At 38.8% G+C, this 22117-nt stretch overlaps 1 protein-coding gene across 3 annotated transcripts in view; it reads left to right on the top strand.

The window, feature by feature from the left end:
• lsp1a (lymphocyte specific protein 1 a) overlaps window positions 1-22117 on the top strand; it is a 64886-nt gene that overhangs the window by 35073 nt on the left and 7696 nt on the right. For all 3 annotated transcript variants that reach the window (XM_042410985.1, XM_042410984.1, XM_042410983.1), the window contains exons 3-12: window positions 3455-3836; window positions 4549-4691; window positions 4849-5086; window positions 5876-6013; window positions 11822-11865; window positions 15852-15933; window positions 17659-17796; window positions 19495-19590; window positions 20937-21023; window positions 21274-21382. In XM_042410985.1, coding sequence (XP_042266919.1) covers window positions 3455-3836; window positions 4549-4691; window positions 4849-5086; window positions 5876-6013; window positions 11822-11865; window positions 15852-15933; window positions 17659-17796; window positions 19495-19590; window positions 20937-21023; window positions 21274-21382 — 1457 coding nt within the window. The remainder of the gene's footprint in view (window positions 1-3454; window positions 3837-4548; window positions 4692-4848; window positions 5087-5875; window positions 6014-11821; window positions 11866-15851; window positions 15934-17658; window positions 17797-19494; window positions 19591-20936; window positions 21024-21273; window positions 21383-22117) is intronic.

The raw sequence follows: 22117 nt of genomic DNA, 5'->3' as shown, positions 1-22117 counted from the left end.
CATCTCACCACCCCTCAGATTTATCTGCTGACCCTTAGGAGGGGCCCCACCCCTAGGTTGGGAACCACTGGACTAAACTAGCTAACTGTATATAAAGTAGTGTAAACTAGCTCCACCTCCAGCAGCTACAACAGTAACATGCTGCTCTAACACTGATGCTTCACTATTAATAATCTAATGATGTCATATATAATAATATATCAGTCAGAGGGACCAAACCACTACTTTTACTGCAATACTTTAACTACATCAAGCTCATAATACTTATGTACTTTTACTGCAATACTTTAACTACATCAAGCTCATAATACTTATGTACTTTTACTGCAATACTTTAACTACATCAAGCTCATAACACTTGTGTACTTTTACTGCAATACTTTAACTACATCAAGCTCATAATACTTATGTACTTTTACTTCAGTAGGATTTTTCATGCAGGACTTTTTTTTATGTTGCTGTATTGATACTTTTACTCAAGTAAAGGATCTGAGTATTTCTTCCACCACTGCAGCTGTGGTACTGAAACAGGAACACTGTTGCTTGTTAAGGTTGATTAGGTGCTGAGAGATCAGTCAGAGACTCCCATCATGCAGCGGGGGCTCGGCCGGCCGACAGAGCATCTTAATCATCTGGGGAATGCCGAGTGAATTCCTTTCTGCCAGCTCCTGGGAACACTAAACACACTTTCATTACTTTTAATCAGCAGGGGGAACACCCAGAGACCATGTGCTAATAATTAAAAAATCCTCCAATGACAAGTTTATTTGACCGACACTTAATTAACACTCAATTAATATTTAACACTTAAATCAAAATCTAATCTTTCAATAAGAATGAATGAGATGATTCTTCATGCTGCAGTGTGGCTGTGTGAGAAGGACGTAGGTGGAGAGCTGGAAAAGCTTCAGTGTTGATAGATGATCACTCATCCAGACCGCAGCGCCAACAGTACCGACCCACCCAGAGGAGCTGCACGTTTAACGCTGGAGCTGCAGCGGTAGCAGGGCTGCAACTAATGATTATCTTCATCATCAATTAATCGTTTAGTTGCTTGGTCCATAAAATGTCAGAAAATGGTGAAAAACGTTTCCCAAAGCCCAAGATGACGTCCTCAAATGTTTTCTTTTGTCCCGACCAACAGCCCACAACCCGAAAGTACTCAGTTAACTGTCATAAGGGACTAAAAAAACAGACAATACTCACATTTTAGAAGCTAGAACCAGAGAATTTCCATGTTCATGTCATATGGGAGTTATCATAACTATCAGTTCCGACTTATAAATAGCGATCACATCATCCTCCGAGTCAGAACTACGGCTGGGAAACTTCTAATTTTCTGAAAGCCCCAATAAACAAACATGCATCTGTCTAAAACCCAAAGTTATACTATTAGATATTAGTCCGCCTTAAGTACATTTATTGGTTTTTTATAGTGTATTCAAATATAATTGCTTAGAAGCTGCAACATAATAAGAATTATTATTGTCATTATTATCATAATTACATAATAAATGTAAGATCTAAAACAACAACAACAAAAACCAACATTTAAGTTTATCTACTTGGATATTACTGTATTTCTGTAATCTTGTTTTATTCAAAACAAAATTGCACAGACTTGATTCCAAATATTACCGTATGTGTTTCTGCGCGGTTCCCACTTCCTGTTTCCACCGGTTGTTATTTCAGCTGCGCTGGATGCTGATCGTTCATTTGTCAGCTACTCTGCACTGCTAATGGCTCTGTTGATTACAGAGGCTAATCAGGGGAGATTCGGTTTAATCTGCTCCACTCACAGTGAGGAGACATGTTTAGGTCCTGCAGACTTCACTGATGTGTTTCAGCTGTAAACTGGGGGAACATACTGGTGACTAGACTTTCTTATTATCCTCTGGAGACCATAAATATCCACTTGTCTTGGTAATCCAAGTAGTTGTGAAGATATTTTTCCTGTGGACCGACGTGTCAGCTGGAAGACAGATGCAGTCATGTTGTGAATATCCTGAAATGATTATTTTAATGCTTTCTGTAGAGATTTATTTTTCCAGCCTGGACTGTCTTGCTCCTCGTGCTGAATGTCACCCTGCAGCCAGTTTAAGCCTCTGTTTACTGAAACACTGGAGGGCTTGTTACTAAAATCACTTAATGCCCTTTGACGGACAGAAACTGAGCTCTGCTTCTATAGTCCAGATCGGACCTGCTGTCAGGAGCACAACCACAATTTCTAAGGGGGACTCAGTTAAAGACTAATGACCGTGTCCCAAAAGCTTTTCAAGAGTAAAATCAACACATTAAAACTCCACCAGTAGACACATTTTGGCAAAAACTAAAGCTTTCTATTGGAGTAAATCACTAAGTGCTCAAACGGCCCAGCAGCATCTCAACCCTGTTAACTGAAGAGCAGAATAAACACTGAAATCTACATCAGGTGTCTTTGTAGGTCGACGTGTCCACATGTGGAGTCGGCATGTACAGGCTAATTCATCATAAATTTTGGGCTGCGGGTGGACGTCTGCAATGAGGACCTTCAAGCGAGACAATCAAGCGTTAGAGGACAGAGACGTGGTACAAATGATCAAGTAGCTGACTAGACACTAGGGATGTGCAGAGGTCCCAGTATTTGTATTTGTTTCTATATTTGTTGAGGCAGGAAAAATATTTGTATTTGAATAAAAGTTGAAAGAGGCTTAAAAATCCTGTTTTTAGTTTTCATTACACTTTTAGTTTTAGAATATTAAGGTGTCAGTAGCTCAGCTTTATCTCTGGGGAACACCCAGGAGTGTTTGAAATATGCGTCATGTAGCAGGTGGATGTGACTCCCCTCACTGAGACCTGCTGATAGACGTCACAGCGGAGCAGAGGAGAGACACTGAGATAGCGACGTAACCGACCTGTGCGCTGGTATTTAACATGTTTTTTTTTTCTTCCTGAAAACAAATAATTTTAAAAATATTTGTATGAAACAAATATTCGTAAAAAAAAACCCACTATTTGTGCTTTGCAGAATAACGTATTTGTATTCGGGCACACCCCTATTAAAGACTATATTAGTTATTAGCCATAAAGTCTCTCCTGATGTCTGCTGACTGCTTTCTTCTTAATGCCGATCATCAACTTCCCGAATAAATCCAATGATTGTCATCTCATGTCAGATTTTGAGAACAGTAACCGAATAGAAGGAACATCATCTGGGATTATCTCTCCACTGTTATGGCTTCATTTAGCTCAACATTCTTTCATCGTAATGCACATTTCTCTGAATTCTGCAGGATGTGCTTTATAAAGATTAAATACACGGTTGCTTATTCTGTCTGGCTGATGCAGGTGCAAAAAGTGAGCCAAGGTTTTATTTTTTTATGTTAAACATGATTTAAAATGTTGAACATCTGCTGCTGTTTCACATCACTGTCAGGAAGTAACCCTGACTCTCTCTCTTCTGTCTCTTCTTCAGGTACGACGGTGGCCTGAAGCCGATCAGCTCTCCGTCCCTGGAGGAGGACGAGGGCTTCAGCGACTGGACTCAGCGGAGAGAGAGGCGGAGGCAGCAGCGCCTGCAGGAGCTCGGTCAGGGAGGCGAGGAGGACGAGGACGAGGAGGACGCCGGCACCGTGAACAGAGCCGTCTCTGAAAAGACCGTCCAGGCTTCCGTCACGTCCTCCAGCCGACTCCAGAGACAGGAGCCGGAGGAGCGGGAGGACAGGGCCAGGACGGAGATGCAGAGGAGGAAGGAACGTGAGGAGGAGACGATCCGAGCCGAGAGGGGGAGGAGGGAGAAAGTGAGGGAGGAGGAAGAGCAGAGGAAGAAGGAGGAGATTCAAAGACGTAATACAGATGTGAGTGTCCCCAAACAACTGAGGGGTTTAAAGTCTTCAGTTATTCGAGACATATCAGCCTCCATGTTATATTTAAAGTTATTCAAGACAAGTCTCAAGTAGTTTGAGACTAAACCAAGTTGTGTCTGATCAATTAAGTAAAATCTGTTATTCAAGTTATTCAAGATCATATAGTATATTCAAGTTATTATTAAGGAAATCTCAAGTCAGACAGGTTTAAGTCTAAAGTAATTCAAGGCATGTTGCTGTCATGTTACAAGTCCAATTCAAGTATCAAATAATTCATACAGGTGTAATTCAAATTTAGAGTATTTTGAGACAAATCCGAGTCACGTCTCAAGTCATTTCAGACAGGTTTAAGTCCAGTCTTAATTCATTTGAGATAAGTCAAAGTCAAACTTGGAGTAATTCAAATCTCAAAATGAGTATTTGAAACAAGTCCAAGTGAAGTCTCAAATCATTCAAGACAATTCAAAGATTATTTGAGACAGTTCCCCGAGTCAAGTCTCAGGTCTTTTAAAACAAGAACGGTCTCAAAATCATTCTTAACAAGTCCAAATAAAGTCACAAGTCACTCAGAGTCTATTTATTCTAAAAGTCTGAAGTCTTTCTAAGCTAATTACTAGTCGACATTCAAGTCTTAAAGATCCCTGAATGCTGACTAAAAATTACACAACATGCATCAGAAGATCTGCTCTGTTTTCATGTGCAGATGGAGAAAAGAAAAGAAGTTAAAGTCTCCTACACGTCCAAGGTTTTCCTTCACCAGGAGCCAAAACACAGCAACTCCAACGGAGACGCAGCCGACGAGGAAGTGACCACACACATCAACAGCAAAACAAAATGGTCCACCAGGTGCGTAGTTCTTTAATTAAAGATGTAATGGACGTTCATAGAAACTCTCCACCATCGATCCCAACGTTCCCATCAATAAACCGCTAAATACCTACATCAGTTACATGTCGAGGAGAAGTTAAGCTGTTCATTTTTAACACCTCCCTGTGTCTAACAGACCCGTGGAGTCCGGGGAGGCGGAGGCCATCCTGGAGACAGAGCAGCGTCTGGAGAAGATCCGGCGGGGCCTCCAGGAGAAGGAGAGCCAGGAGCTGGAACATCTGAGACACCGACAGGCCGAGGCTGAGCAGGAGCTGGAGGAGCTGAAGAGGAGGAGGGAGGAGAGACGCCGAGTGCGGGAGGAAGAGGAGCGCCGGAGGGAGGAGGAAGAGCAGCAACGGCTGGCTAAAGAGGAGGTGCCTCATTGAAAACTTAATATCTAAGATTTTGAGTGAAATAAAAAAGTTTTATTGGCTGTTAAACTGGTAAAAGTTGAGTTTATGAGTCACAGTTAAAGATACAATCTCTGGTTTTGTTTTAGCTTCCATCAGCTCCTTCAAATCCACAAATCTTCTCCAATGGTTTGAAATTAGACTCAAAACATCAACAACAAGCTGGGACAGATTGTTTGGGGACATTTGGAGGTTTTATAACAAAATCAAGATTGTGTAAACTTAACCAAAAGTAAGGTTGCTAAGCAATAGTTTATATTAACAATGGATAGTGACCACAGAAAATTATTACCCAACTCTGCAGGTCTACAAAGCTTTTAAGCCTCTTTTAGCTCATAGTTTTGTTTTTTAAAGTTGTAGACTAGCTGATGAAGAAAGTGGAAAAGAGCTGGATATTTGTCTAAGGAGTTGGTGGAGACCAAACCAGAGCTAAAAGGAGACTGAAAATTGGATTTGCATTCATCAGGTGGACACAAACAGGATGATCATGTGTCGGCTACATGTCTGCTAACGTGTTAGCCACAATGAGCATATACTGTAAGGATATACCATGTTAAAGGTGTGTCTGATTTAGCTAGTTGTGGAGTTATACCGCCTTCTAGAGGTCCGAAATGGATTGATTCAGCTTATATATAGCATACGCTGGGTGAACAGATTTGTCGTGAAGTATTTTCTGTAGAGTTGAGAGCCAGTTAGAGCCATGCAGCTGATGTTGAACGTGGAGTTGAACTGTGTTTGTGGCCTGACTCCCAGGAGGAGAGAAGACAGATGAAGGAGGACATTGAGAGGAGGAGGATGGATGCAGCAGAGAGGATGAAGAGCTTGAGTACGTCCAGCGTGAACGGAGACGAGATGTTCAGTCCCGTCAGTCCCAAAGCTCCAACCCAAAAGGTAAAAAAAAAAAAAAGCACCTACTGCTTCCTCTGCTGGGATTAGAAAACACTAAAAGCATCAAACTAAATGAGTAAATGTCATTGGTTAATCAGATATGTTCCTTTCTTTCTAGACTAAACAACACATTTATACTATGCAGATATAAATGAAACAAAATCATACCTACATTTACAATGGATTAGCAGTTAAAGACGACATATTCTGCACATTTTCAGCTCTATATTTATATTCTGGGGCTCTACTGGAATTTCTTTGCATGATTTCCAGTTAAAAACTTCTTATTTATCTTCTACTGGTCCTTTATGCAGCCCCTCAGTTCAGCCTCTGTCTGAAACAGGCCGTTTTAGCTCCTGTCTCTTTAAGGCCCGCCTCCTGATGAGCCCACTCTGTTCTGATTGGTTAGTTTCAGGAGGCTGCTTCACAGCTACCTTCCAGCTGCTCGGGAAGCTACAAACTATAGTAAAAGGATTTCACTACTTTTTCCACACACAAACAACACATGGAAACACCTTAGCAACAACCTTAGCAACCGAAACGGACAGCCGTTTATTGGCATGCACAATGAGTCGACGTCAGCTCGGCAGTAAGGTAGAAAAAAACAAGCAGACTGAAGCCCTGACTTTTGTCTTGCAGGCAGCATTTCTACATACGTTCACCTCAAGTTTTGGAACTTTGACCATGTTTAACATCTGACATCAGAACAGGATATGAATAACAGAAAATCACAAAAAGCATAATATGTCCCCTTTAAGAGTAATATATCACATGGCCTGTAATGCTCGTTTACATAGCGATACTAGAGATGTTTCCTAGCAACAGATATACACATTACTAAAGTCTACGACATTTCCTGAGTTTTAATGGTGAAAGCCCATTTAGTAAATCACTTGTTGTAAACTATGTTGTAGTTACTAAGATCTTAGGAAGGACTTTAAACACAAACATAGTGATGGAGTTATGATTAGCTGTCGCAGCTAAATTCAGGAATCTGTTGTTGTTTTTGGGCTTTTATATGTTGGGTTTACTTTAAATCACACCGAAACTTCCTGAATAGATAGACAGAACTCTAGAAAAGAAGTTTTATTGTTTTTTTTTTGGGTGAACTGTCCTTCAGCTTGGTAACTCATTAAGTGACATTAACCAATATAACTCACTGACTGACTCGTGTCTTCTGTAAACATATGACAAACAAACCCAATGACGAATACTTCTGTGTGTTATCTTCACAGCCGAGCGGTTCGATCTCAGCGTGTAAGTTGCGTGTGTGTGTGTGTGTGTGTGTGTGTGTGTGTGTGTGTGTGTGTGTGTGTGTGTGTTTTCGGCTGCACCAGTACAAGCATGTTATGTTATCAGAGATCTCACTGATACTCACTGAATGAGTCCAACAAACACAAAGAAGAGACCACAAAGATTTTACTTTCTTATCTTGTGCCCACAAGTTAAAATCTTTTGGGCACAAGATAATAATTAGTACACAGTTTATATTAAAGGAAAGATTCACAATATATCAAGCATGTCTTAAAAACAACAGTCAGGTGTCCATATGAACAGTGAAAGAGGTTTTCCTCGCTGTAATCATTCCTCCTGTTCATACTGGATATTAAAAGATCCTTCAAATGTGTTTTCAATGTAAGTGATGGAGGCCAAAATCCACAGTGTGTCGACACAGTCATTTAAAAGTCTGTGTGAAGCTTCTATTCAGCTTCAGCAGTCTGAGTTAGTCATATCAAGTGGATATCTGACACATTTACAGTCTTTTTAGCATCAAATTCCCTCTTTGTGTTTCCTCGGACAGTGTTTCCCTGTTGAGCTGCAGGCGGAAGTATAGTAACAAAAAGAGGAACTTTGGCACTAAAAAGACTGTAACGTTGAAAGATATCTACTTGATTTGACTCATTTGGACGCTGAAGCTTCATATTAGCTTCAGATAAACTTTTAAATACATTTTTGTCTCCCATCACTTACATCGCACATGTCATGTTTCAGTTTGACATGTGCATGACTCTGCATGCGTCTGCTGCATTTCTGCATCGTGTTTTAGAAGTTTTTCTGTTTCCTCATTGAACTGAATGAAGAACAGAAACATTTACAGACATTTAGATCATTGAATGCTAAAACTATAATAAAAAAAATAATGAAAAAAGGTGAACATTTCTTCAGGGAAAACAGCTTTGATGCATTTGTGCTGCATGTTAAAATCCATTTACTCAGTAATGTGGTGTCATTCTCCATCAAATTGTACCTAACAGGGTTTCACACAAACCTGTAATAGATACACTTAAATATTTGTCTGATTTGAACGGCTTTGCCAAACTATTTTCAGTGGAAAGTGGCTAAAGCCTGCTTGAAAAGTCACCAAATGTTTTTGGATATTTGCATATATTTGATGTCATAACATGACTACAGATATAAAATATGACAGTAAAGAAAATAAGTCAAACTAAACTGACTCTAACTAGCTTATTTTTTTAAAGCTGCTACACCACAATATGCATCTACTGTAAATCTACTTTTAATATAAAAACTATTTCATGCAGGCTGTTGTACAGATAAAAAAAATCTCATTTAAATCTAGTAGAATTAAAATAAAGGAGGAGTTGTCCAGTCAAACAATGGGAATCAGTGATTGGTTGTTAAGTACACACAATCATCATCTGTCTGGATGATGATTGGTCCACTGAATGTGCTGCTGCTCTCTGCCTTCACTCAACCATGGATCTGTTATAAGAAGTGGTCACCGGACTCAAAGATGGCGCCTATTCAACATTCGTCTGGTGCATGAGCCAAAAAGTTTCTCGCTTCCATGTTGTGTGGACAGACTGAATATACGCAGTGGTGTTTTTCCTGCTCAGCCGTTAGACTTTACATTGGGATGATGTCACGGATTTTTAAGTATAAAAACTTCATGGATTAAAAACATATAATATAAAGAGTAATAACTGACCTTATTTGCAGCTGGAGGTGTTCTGTCAACAGACGTCTCTTTCGTAATGGCGGTTTGTGCGGAAAATGTTTTTTCAGCTGCAATACTGCAAGTGACCACTAGGAAAAATTGGCAGCAAGACTGAGAGGTAGCTCTATGTCTAGTTCTTTAAAAAATCCAAAGAGCCAAAGACACATCAGCAAACATTCGCTGAGAAATATTAACAACTTCTTTCTGTCCAAAAAGTGGCCAGATTTGTCACAAGGTGCTTTTTTAAAAAATATATAACAAACACATTTACACCTGGTATTAACATGTGATCTGTATCTTGATAATGACTTCTGATCAATAGGTCTCTGCATTGGCATTAAAGTGCATTGTAGGTTATCAGTTGTGCTCACACTGTGATTGGATCTCAATATGTAAATGAGTTAGGCGGGTCAGTCACACATGGTGCATCCAGGATCAACGGAAGGAAGGCCACGAGCCAAAGACCTGCTAGCCACCACGGCTACTTGCTTGCTGTGAGAGAGCTTACGACTTGCTTCATGAAAGTTGTCACACTGTACAGATGACATTTACACCCGGTGAGATCTGATCACAGTGTGAACCCACCTCCCAATGTGGTCTGGCTGATCCGATCACTTCTGACTGTGTGTTCCCTTATTACAGATACAGATCATATCTGAAGGTGTAAATGGGAAAATCTAGAAAGAAAGTTGGCAAAACCATTTGAACGTTGTGTTTTGATGTCACACTCACATTTATTATAGTTGGTGTGGATACATTTGATAAAAGTCTAGTTTTCAATATAGTGGTTAGACAGATGATTGAGAGATGTCAGGACGTCAGGTGACCTTCAGTCAGTAATGTTAGAATAAAAAGTGTCTCTAATATTCATTTTCAGTGAATCTGGGTCAAAAGGCTTCAGTCTGAGGTTTGAGTGTTCAGCTGGAGCACAAGGGTTCCCTTTGTCTGTGTGTGTGTGTGTGTGTGTGTGTGTGTGTGTGTGTGTGTGTGTGTGTGTGTGTGTGTTCATGCAGTCTGAAAGCCCTGCAGTTCAGACTTTGATGTTTGACCTCTGAGGTCAGAGAAAATACTGATCCTGTCCTGAACATCTGAACATCTGAACATCAGTCTTCTGCTGCCTACAGAGAAAATTAAAAGCAGCAAAATTAAGTTTCACCAACATGTGACAAACAACTGCAGCTGTGATACACATCTGTTTACAGAGTCTCAATACAATACAATACTTTATGTATTTATGTTCCATATGTATGTTGAAAAGTGTGATTATTGTCGATACTGTTGATACTGGTTGTGAAGTGATCCCTTCCTAACATGACTCCACTGTAAAGGTCAGTTCATAGTTGTTCATAGTTGTCTAATCAGTGTGGGTTCGCCATCTGCAGATGTCAGCTATGCAGACTGTCTGTACTACATATGAGCCCACTGTGCATGTGTTAGAAAAGCAAACTGGACTCTTGTTTCATGTATTGCATGTATAAACTACAGAGTTTAGAAGTGTGAGGAGCTATTCTGGGCTCCACTGGTTCTGGTTCATTTTTCATACAGTTTGGATGAGCATGAAACTCTCCTGGTTAAATCGTCAGTACAAGAGATTAAGAACTGCATTAGAAAATATCAGGTTCTTTAGTCAAAAGTCAAAGATACAAGACTGTGGACGTAAACATCATCTGGGTAGAAGTTAACTACAGCTTCCAAGGTGCATTTCAGCAAGAAACAGCCAATCACGGAGCTTAAAACCCAGTCATATGAACCGCTAACGATGAGCAGAAGCTAAAAATTAGTCAATCTACAGAGTGACTTGTCAGTTTGAGTGAATTCAGCGACTACAGTTTTTGTTTTTGTTTTGATTGGCTCATGGGTAATGTAGTCTTCTTAGCCGTGTGCCAAAGTCATGGACAAAACATGAATTCTCAGAAACAAAGTTGAAATGATGCAAACTGGTGGTCAGAATATAAACCTGTTGGATCATTATATTATCCAGGAGAATCCTGAGTTTCTATGTTCAGTGACATTGAGGAGACAGAATGATGAAATACATCCAGAACCAGCGACCTCTCATACTTCACAACTCCCTTTTCCCATTCCTCAAATGTTTCGTGTTGTTCTGCCAAATACAACAAATAAATGAAACTTTTCCTCTTGAATTAAGAGACGTAGAACAACATCTACAGCCCTCCATCCACTAGCTAATATGAGGCTTTAGCAGTCTGAGTTTACATAAATCAAGCGGCTTAGTACCAAATTCCTTCTGTGTGTTTTTCTTGCTGAGCTGCAGCAGCCGGATTCGTCCTGGTAGGCGTAGGTTTGTTGCTGGAACGAAACACCAGCAATCAACCTACAAACGACCAGCAAGACGAAGAAAACCACTTGGTTTGTTTAACTCAGACTTCGTCAGAACGAGGGCTGAAGACTTTGTCCTTCATCTCTTACATCAAAGACACATTAGAAAAGCCTCGAACAGCAGGCTGGGACAAAGGAGCTGTAGGTGGAAAAATTAAAATTACAAAAATTAACAGAACAAATACAAAAAAGGGATTATAATCCAGCAATAGTTGATAAAATGACTTAATGCATTCATAAGGAAAATAGGTCTCTTGTCCAAAAAGGAAGTCTAAAAGCAAACATGTCATTCCAACATGATGATGATTTTATAGGCAATAATAAATGTGTCTCAGAGTGTTGAATGCAGCTGGAGTTTCCCATCATCCTCTGCTCGCGCCGACATGTACAGTTTGATGAAGGCCAGCTAGTCTCGACTCTGTTTGTCTTGGACGGAGTCAAACTGTAATTAACACACTTCTGAGCTGAGGAGGAGACAGAAGACTGACCTCAGACATATTCTTCTTTTTCAGATCACAGAGAGAACTCAGTCCCTGAACCGCTCGCTGAAGAAAAGGTGAATATCTTCATCGATGTCCTGACTGACAGTGATTCATTCTGCAGTGGTGGAAGAACTATTTACTCAAGTAAAAGTACTAATACGACAATGTAAAAATACTCCATTACAGTAAAAGTACATAAGTATTATGAGCTTGATGTAGTTAAAGTATTGCAGTAAAAGTACATAAGTATTATGAGCTTGATGTAGTTAAAGTATTGCAGTAAAAGTAGTGGTTTGGTCCCTCTGACTGATATATTATTATATATGACATCATTAGATTATCAATAGTGAAGCATCAGTGTTAGAGCAGCATGTTACTGTTGTAGCTGCTGGAGGTGGAGCTAGTTTACACTACTTTATATACAGTTAGCTAGTTTAGTCCAGTGGTTCCCAACCTAGGGGTCGGGCCCCTCCAAAGGGTCAGCAGATAAATCTGAGGGGTGGTGAGATGATTAATGGGAGAGGAAAGAAGAAAAAACAAAGTTCTGATACACAAATCTGTTTTCAGTTTTTGGACTTTTTCTCTAATCTTTGATTTTTGCTGAAATATTGGATCATTTGAACATTTATTGAAATGAAAGCATGTGAGAAGTTTAGAGGGAAAAATCACTATTTGGTGGAGCTGTTAACAACTCATAGACATGTGAAATGTGACCCCGACTACACACTGCTTTTTGTAAGACGTCAAAAGCCAAAAAGGTTGGAAACCACTGGTTTCATCTTTAACAATGTGTTGTATTTTAAAAGCTTGTTATATTATCCATTGTGTCAAATCTTCATCTGAAAAGTAACTAAAGCTGTCAAATAAATGTAGTGGAGTAGAAAGTACAATATTTCCCTCTGAAATGTAGTGGAGTGGAAGAATAAAGTAGCATCAAGTACCTTGAAATTGTAAATTAAATACAGTACTTGAGTAAATGTACTTAGTTACTTTCCACTGCTGCCATCTGTAACTGTTTTTCATCAGCTGAAATCATTCTGGATGTTATTTTGTGCATTATTTTATTTTATTTATTTCCCCCAAAACTCAGTTTGACATATTTTATATCTCTGGGAACGTTGGGATCTCCACTAGCACTTAAAATGAAGTTTTGTACATGTGTTCTGAATGGAGCAGTTTTAAAGCTTCTGGCAGAGGAGAAAATGAAATTTAAATGCTAACATTTTGTTAAAAGCAGCCAATGAGGATACAGCCTGATCCAGAGCCGACATTGTGTTGAATTTAAGCGATTTATAAGAAATAGAAAAAAAGATAAGATTTGTGCAGTTTTTTTTGTTGTTGTCTTGCATAGTTTTAAGATTGATTTGACATTAGAAATAAGCAGAACATCTGGTTTTCTTTTAAGGGATTTCCACATAAACCATTCAGTCCCCCTTTTCAGACTTGTTTCCTGTAAAACTGGAGGATTTATCCAAGAAGAATCATGACCAGTTTCCCAGAAACAAGTCAAATAATCTAATGTTAATGCTGCTTGACAAGGTTATTTACACTGAAAGTATGTTGACAGCCGAATTGCTTCCATTCAGCCACGAGAGCATTTGCGAGGTCCGGCGCTGATGTTGGGTGATAAGGTCTGACTCGTTCACCCCAGAGGTGTTGGATGGGGTCGAGGTCGGGACTCTTTGCAGGACAGTCGACTTCCTCCAAACTAAACTGGGGAAACCATTTCTTTATGGAGGTGGCTTTTTGTTCGGGGGCATCGTCATGTTGAAACAGGAAAAAAATCTTCTTCAAAATGTTGCCACAAAGTTGTAAGAGCAGTATTGACTCTTGAATTGTCTTATTTGCAGTTTGTTGCTTTGGTTAAACTGTCCCTGCAGGCCACCGTACACTCCAACTGACAGACTCATTTAAAGGGCAGCAACTCCTTGTTATTTTCTGGATTAATCGATTGCTGGAACAGGAGAATAATTGGTATTTAAATTGATAAATAACTTAAATAATGATCATCAGAATCAATGTTTCAGGTCTGCTAACCCAAACCCTAACCCTAACTCTGTCCCTAACCCTGTCCCTAACCCTGTCCCTAACCCTAACCTTAACCCTGTCCCTAAACCTGACCCTGTCCCTAACCCTAACCCTAACCCTGTCCCTAAACCTGACCCTAACCCCTAACCCCTAACCCTGTCCCTAACCCTAACCCTGTCCCTAACCCTAACCCCTAACCCTGTCCCTAACCCTAACCCTGTCCCTAACCCTAACCCTAACCCTAACCCCTAACCCTAAACCTAACCCTAACTCATTTTTTGGATTAATCGATTCATCTTTTAATTTATAAAATGTCAGGAAAAAAGTTTTTTTTAAAAAAAAGACATTTTCAAATATCTTGTTTTGTCCGACCAACATTATGAAACGCTAAAATATTCCGTTTTCAGTGATAAGAGCAGCAAATCTCCCCAACTGAGGAGCTGGAACCAGAGAATAATTAGTATTTAGATTGATAAATATCTTAAATAATGATCATCAGAATCAGTGTTTCAGGTCTGCTGGTTGACACTCTGCCGTCTGACAGTAAACGCTGATGAGGAGGGTCCACGTCACCCTCATCAGCTGTGATTTATGACTCCGGTTAACTCCGTCCAGATGCAGGCAGCTGTGTTTTCTCTGGTGGCCGCTGAGGTCTGTCGGCTCCAGTCAGTCTGCAGCAGGAAGTTATCAGCTCTGCAGAGCTCTCGGCGGGAGTGAAGCCTCTGTTCGGATGATTTTATTTTAAATTACTACTAGGAACATGAAAGCTCAACCTTTGACTTCAGCAGAGTTAGTGTGTTTCTGTTCACTGAGGTGCAACATATTACACACGTTTATCTTACCGATGATGATTAATCGATTAGTTGATCAACAGAAAATTAATAGCTAGTTATTTTGATAACTGATGAATCGCTTTGAGTCATTTTTTTATAGAAAAAGAGGCCAAAATTCTCATTTCAGCTTCTTACATGCAAATATTTTGTGGTTTCTTTCATCCTCTATGACAGTAAACTAAATATCTTAATTATTTTTAAGTATTTTCTGATATTAAATAGACTGAGCGATTAATTGATAATGACAGTAATCTGTAGTTGCAGCCCTAATAATGTGTTTCATAGGTCAAGAGGTCAAAGATTTTTATTTATTAAAAAAGATTTGGGAAAAAAAAGACATTCAAAGATGCAAACAAACTCCAAATTGTCAGACTTTTATAGTTGACGAGATGTTGGATTGAATTAACGCCAAACTGCAAATATCTAGTAAAATGTCAGAAAAAGGGCAAAAGTGTCGACCACTGTTTCCTAAAATCCCAGGAGGCATCCTCAAACTTTTGCAGATTTTTGCAATTTAACTGTCAAAGGAAAAAAATCTGACTGAGTCAAACCTTCCAGCGGTGAAACCTCTCAGCAGCACAGCAGGAAGAAACTCATAAAGACCTAAACTGTTTCGAACCGAACGTGTTAGATCGGCGGCGGCTCTCATGTCATCTCAGGTGCTGTCAATCATGACATCATCAGGTGTAAACCCTTCTGTTAAAACGCCTCGGACGTTTTGAAGCGAATGATTCAGATGATAAATGAGGTTTTCCTCCCTCGCTGTGAAGGAATAACGTCAACTGGCGGCTCATAACTCGTATCTGGAGCTGTTCAAAAAAATCAGAGAGAAGAGGTTTTTGGTGTTTGGGGAAGATGGAGAGTTTGGACAGAAACTAACAGACAAAAACACTTCATACAAGCCTTCATTCATTCATTGTGCTGGTTTGAATTCTGACTTTGTTTTTTTTTTTTTTTAAGTTTGAATTTGAGATGAAAGTGAAACAAACAGAATCTCTTCTTTCACATCATTGAATTAGGAAGATTCTTTAATGAACCTTGGGATTTCTGGAGATGCCTGAAGGACAATAGATCCCTGATCTGAGAACCAACAGATCATATCAACATGAAAAATAAAAAGAGGGGGAAAAAGAACAACACATGCAGAGTTTGTAATCTGGTTTTAACTGGTTGTGTTTGTTGTGTTTCGTTTGAATCAGTAACAGCTTTAAGAAGACGCAGCCTCTCGTCCTGTTGCCCAAGATTGACGACAAGCTGGAGCAGTACGCCCACGCTGTGGAGGTCAGCACGCAAACGCACACGCATGCACATGCACGCACGCACACACGCATGCCTTAGACCTGTATAAAGGCGCCGCCGCACCTCTGCATACAGCATCTGGAAAGCAGGAAAATTCTGAGGAAATTCATGGAAATCTGCATCCAGCCAACCAAAAACATCAACATTCTTCAACCGCACTGCCAACACGGCAAAACAAAATGATGTAGTTTCTACTTTTCTACATCCCTCTGCTGTTTTTTCTGCACAGTCAGAAGCTCCTGATGTTCACTTCAACCTTTAGACTCTTATTGTTTTACAGCAGCTGAGGGGCAGAAAGCAGCTCTGACCCTTTTTGTGCTGCAGTCACAAACCTCTGGAGCACCTGGACGATGACATCACAGCTCACTGTTTTTTATATCTGACAGATATACGACGGGAATAACCCCCCCCCCCCCCCCCCCCGCCCGATGTTCAGAGCTCTTTATTTTTATCCTTCCGTTCCCTGTTATCAGTCCTCACCTCAGGCGGTTCCCAGGTTGATTAACAGCACGCTGCATGACCCGAGGTTAAACAGAGACATTTTTTATTTATGGAGTTCTTTTAAAATAAAAAAAACAGGTTTTACACAAATTACAATACAGATGCAGAAATTACATGTTGAGAATATTCTCACCATATATTTTTGAAGGTTAGATAACATTAACCAGTCTTTTGACACTGTTTTTATTCTCTATACATGAATTAACTTTATTTGTATAAAGCACTTTTTCAGCTTTGGAGGTATGGAGGTCCAGGGCTGCCAATATTAAAATTATGTTGTTTAATTAATAATTAAAATAAAAAATATAAGAAATGTATAATCACTGCCACAGTGAACATTTAAAAGACAACTAAATTGATTTTTTTTTTTTTTTAAATTTTATTGCACCCCAAAACCAAACACTCCCATAACAATACTGGGACTGACAGACAACAGAGACAATGTACCACAGAAATATAGAAATTAAATTGTAAACTATTACATTTTGAAAAATGTAATTTCTTATGATCAGTTAAATGGAAATGACATTTTCATGGTTATTTTTATGGTGGCAAGATTCAGGCAGAGACAAAGTTCCAAAATAAAACAGAACGATCCATTAAGAAATGTATGATATAAAATAGTCTAGAACTGAAGATACAACAAAAGCAATATATAGAGAAAGGAACTGTAACAAGGATAAAGAATAGAAAAATCTAATTACAGGAAGTCTGCAGTATACAATTTACCTGTAAGAAATTATTTCAGTGTGTTGATTCACGAGAAAAGTTCCAAGAAATTTATAATAAAGCTATTTGATATTTGCCACATTAATCAAGGTTTCCTTTAACAAAAAACTTAATTTATATCTGGCACTTTAAAAACTTTTATTATACACAACAACCAAGAAAAATCAAGTTGTTTTGAGTATTTTATGTAATTATCTTATTGTATCTTATTCTTTGTTTTTTTTATACTAACACAAGTTTTTAGAAATAATGTTTTAATTTGTCTTGCAACAAATAACCTTTTTATAGACAGAAATGGTTTGAAAAGATGGAAATATATATATTTTATTTAACGTATAAAGGTGCTGCAGAACTGTGCACATACTGTACCTGCGACTAATAAACACACACAAGAAAACCATGATAATGTACTTTTTTTTATCTGCATTTCTTCAGCGTACACAGCACTAACTCGGGCTTGTTGTTGTTGTTGTCCAGAACTCCATCGAGACCCGAGCAGTGAAGGTGTCGCTGACCGACCTGCCCAGCGCACCCGAGGTCGTCGCCTCCAAGAAGAACCTGTTTGAAGCCGGAGAGGCCTGGAGCCAGAGTCCCACCAAGGGAGCCTCCTGCAAGGTCAGAAAACACAATTTTTCAGTGTAAAATTGGAAAATTTCAGATTTTGGCAACATGCAATTCTGTCTCCTAGAAATAATGTTCATATACAACTAAATTGGAACAATTAATATGTAAATTAAATCACATTTTCTCTCAATATAATGAGAAAATGTAGCTAATTAACGTATTTGGCAAGATGCAAAAATGTGGATACTGAACATATGAGTGAAATGTACCTTAAACATTTAAAGCTTGTGTGTACAGATATGAATGAGCTGAAATAAAACACATGACACATTTTCATCAGGATGTTTTTATTTTTGCAAACAAAGATGGATATTTAAACTCTACAAAATAAGGGCTTTAACCAAGTATCACGCTGGTTAAGCTACTGTGGCTTTGAATGTCCTGTCAGGTGTTTTTGATGAGTGCTAAAGAGGCTGCGATGTCATTTCTCTCTCAGACTCTGTCGTGTTTGTCAGTTTGACCGCAGAGTGTCAACCTCACACCTCTATTTTAAAGTAATAATCTTGATTTTCACTTAAATAAATGTCTGTTAAGTCACAGTATTATGATGGTTATGAGCTGGGTGTCGGGGGCGACATTCCCAGGACAAATCCAGAGATAATGCACAGTTAGTGACGCGTTTTCCATCGCTCAGCAGTGATTGATTAGCCAGAGAGGGTAGGCGGAGCTAACACAACAGACTCACTCTTCAACCCACTTGTATATGAAGTGGTTATGAAGTACTGTTTTTTCCGGTCTCGTCTGCTGTTGCAAGTAAACGGTTACTACGGCTGAACAAACAAAGAAAAGACTGATGACTACAGACTGACGTCACACCGGCGACACTGTTTGGATTATCGCTTATCGCAATAAGTGCCCAAACAGAATGAATCAGAGATCTTTGAGATTGTTACTTTAATTCCTGGCACGACTCGTAATCTCTCTCATGAGTTTAATATGAAACTTCTCTGAATTAGAGAGCGGTGATAATGAGCCGAGACATTACATAAAGTTTGAACTCATGTCTGGTTTTCTGTCTGAGCTCCGAGATTCTGTCTCAACCTTCCAGGGAAAACCAAAGAATCACTCTGGGATTTTAGATTTAGATGTAGAGAAGACATTTATAGTTTTATGTGAAGCTAATATGAAGCTTCAGCGTCCAAATGAGTCAAATCAAGTAGATATCTTTCAACGTTACAGTCTTTTTAGTGCCAAAGTTCCTCTTTTTGTTACTATACTTCCACCTGCAGCTCAACAGGGAAACACTGTCCGAGGAAACACAAAGAGGGAATTTGATGCTAAAAAGACTGTAAATGTGTCAGATATCCACTTGATATGACTAACTCAGACTGCTGAAGCTGAATAGAAGCTTCACAGAGACTTTTAAATGACTGTGTGGACACACTGTGGATTTTGGCCTCCATCACTTCCATTGAGACAGGAGCTAAAAACGGCCTGTTTCAGACAGAGGCTGAACTGAGAGGCTGCATAAAGGGCCAGTAGAAGATAAATAAGGAGTTTGTTGAACTGTGAATCATGCAAAGATATTCTAGTAGAGTCCCAGAATATAAATATACACCTGGAAATGTGCAGAATATATCCCCTTTAAAAATTATAACACTTATTATGAAAAATGAGGCATGTTGATGCTGTTTTTACTGAACATCTGTGTATGTTCTCATCGTTTTTGCTTTGTTTTTTCTGAATCAGGACACTGAAGGGTTAAAGGTCGGCGTGGCGAGCCTGATCACGCAGTGGGTGAAGGGTCCGACTGATGGCAGCAGACAGTCGCCTGCCAAACCGGCAGTAAGTCACAAACACAACATGTTTAATTCTCCTCCTTCGGCTCAGACGTTCACTTTCCTCCTGACAGATTTTATTAAAGCTGCTCTTCATTTATTCAAAGTCTCTGAACAGAAATCTCAGGTTTCCTCGAACAAACTCCGAGCCAGAGCAATGATTCTTGAAGAAAATGGATTTTAATGCCAAAACAAGAACAAAGCAAAGACTTTTGTTTGGTGCAAACAAGCTGTGAATGCCGTGAAAATGATCCATAATGTTTTTTTTTAACATTAATTTCTTATAAATGAGACTTGGACAAAGTGTGGAAAGATCTTAACTGAACAAATTTTCAGATTCTTGAGATGAAATCGACCGTCTGAGTGTGTTTTAAAGAGCAGAGCAGCTGCAGGAAAAAACAAACTGAGAGTAGAAACCGTGATGTGTTCAGGTGCAGCTTTGAGAGTTTGTTATCTGAGGTTTCCCTCTTGTGGGAAGAACATGAAGCAGCAGCAGCGGTCAAACATGAGTCAGAGAATTCAGCTTTACTTCATATGTTTGGAAAATATTTTACTCTGGAATTAACTTGGATGAGAAGCAAACTAGTTTCTTTGAAATTAATGAAAATAATATTTAAAAATCATAAGATTAGGCCAATTCAGGTCAGAAAAATATACTTTTTTTCAACTTAACAACAAAAATATAAAAAAAGCTTTTAAGACAGAAGTTCTGAGGGCAAAGATGAAAGAATATTACCTCCTTTTAAAAGAACATCTTATGTTTAATCTGTACATCTGACAAACAAAGAACTGTGTTTTTTACATTAATGTTTCTGCACAAAACAAACAAATAAGACACCAGGTGTTAATTAGGGAGCTTTAGAGCTGTTCATAAATGTATTTCTGAACTTCTTTGGCTCTTTTTTCTTGTTTCCTCTGCTTCCAGTAGGGCTCAACTAACGATTATCAATTAGTTTGGTCTATAAAATGTCAGAAAGCCCAAGATGACGTCATCAAATGTCTTGTTTTGTCAACAACTCAAAGATATTCACTTTACTGTCACAGAGACTCAAGAAACCAGAAAATATTCACATTTAAGAAGCTGGAATCAGAGAATTTGGACTTTTTTTTCTTTAAAGAATTACTCCAACCAGTTAATAGTTGGCAACTAATCAATTAATAGACTAATCGTTGCAGCTTTAGCTTCCAGTCTTCATGCTAAGCTAAGCTAAGCAGCCCTGGCATGAGACTGACATCCATCTTCTCGTCTCACTCTCAGGAACAAATTGAATATTATTATTATTTCTCAAACACGTCTGCTGAACACAGAATACCAACCAGTTTGTTTGTATTGATTATTGAATGATTTGTCAGGATGTGAAGCCTGGAGACGTGATGCAGAAGAAGAACATGTGGGAGGTCATCGGAGACTCATCGGGGAGGTCGGGCCAAAGAGTGAAGGTATATATATATAAACTTTTATTATGTTATATTCTTTTCTTTTAATTCTGATAATTCAATCATTTTATTATGTCAATGTTACCTTTATTGTGAAACACCTTTTATTGTGTATAATTACAGTCAAGTCAGTCACAAAATTTCTGAACCCATTGCACTTTTTTTAAAAACTTTATTATTGAACTTATATGCAAAGGTAAAGGTATAATTAAAGGTCACAGGATGAACTTATCATTGTGTTTTCTCTCTTCAGGGCTCAGCAGCCAGTAAAAAGTACAAATTTGTTGTCACTGGTCACGGAAAATACGAGAAGATCCCTGTCGGAGACGAGAACGAAGGAGAATTCACCAATGGAAAGTCGGGTAAGATAGAAAAAACGTGCACAATAATCAAGTAGAGCAGCAGCAAGAAAGCATGAAGCATCAGAAAAGATTCATGTTCCAAAACTCAAATTTAGAGCACAAATGATAAATATGCACGACCAATGTATTGGCGTATGTACATAACAAGAAATTTCATATATATACATACACACACACACACACACACACACACACACACATATATATATATATATATATATATATATATATATATATATACATGTTGAAGATTGTCTCCATTATGTTAAGATTGATATAGTGGAGAAGAGTTATGAGTTACTGAGCTTAAGCAGGAAATACAGCACATACAGGAGCTTCAGCTGTCAGGTGTAAAGTTGATGGAAGCTGATCATCAGTTCTGATCTGCAGGTGTGTTTCTGATCCTCATGTTACTCATATTACCTAAAAAAACCAATAGCAACAATATTCTCTGATGTTTCCGCTGACGGTGATACTGAAATGAACTTGGGGGTCAGACAGTCGGTTTGAAATCAAGTCAAACTTTATTTTTAGCACTTTGCATGTAGCATCGGAGTACAGAGTGCTTCACATAACAAAAAACAAACACAGTTCAAAGTGCTTCACTTAAAATTAAAGACCAGTGATAACAAAATACAGTAAAGGAGATGATTTTTTTTTAACACATAATTCACAGTCGGATTTAATTTAATTCACCTGAAGCAGTTTCTATCATGCATAGAATTTATTTTTATA

This window comes from Thunnus maccoyii, chromosome 5 (assembly GCF_910596095.1).
Source record: "Thunnus maccoyii chromosome 5, fThuMac1.1, whole genome shotgun sequence".
NCBI lineage: Eukaryota > Metazoa > Chordata > Actinopteri > Scombriformes > Scombridae > Thunnus > Thunnus maccoyii.
This window is presented reverse-complemented; position numbering and strand designations above follow the sequence as displayed.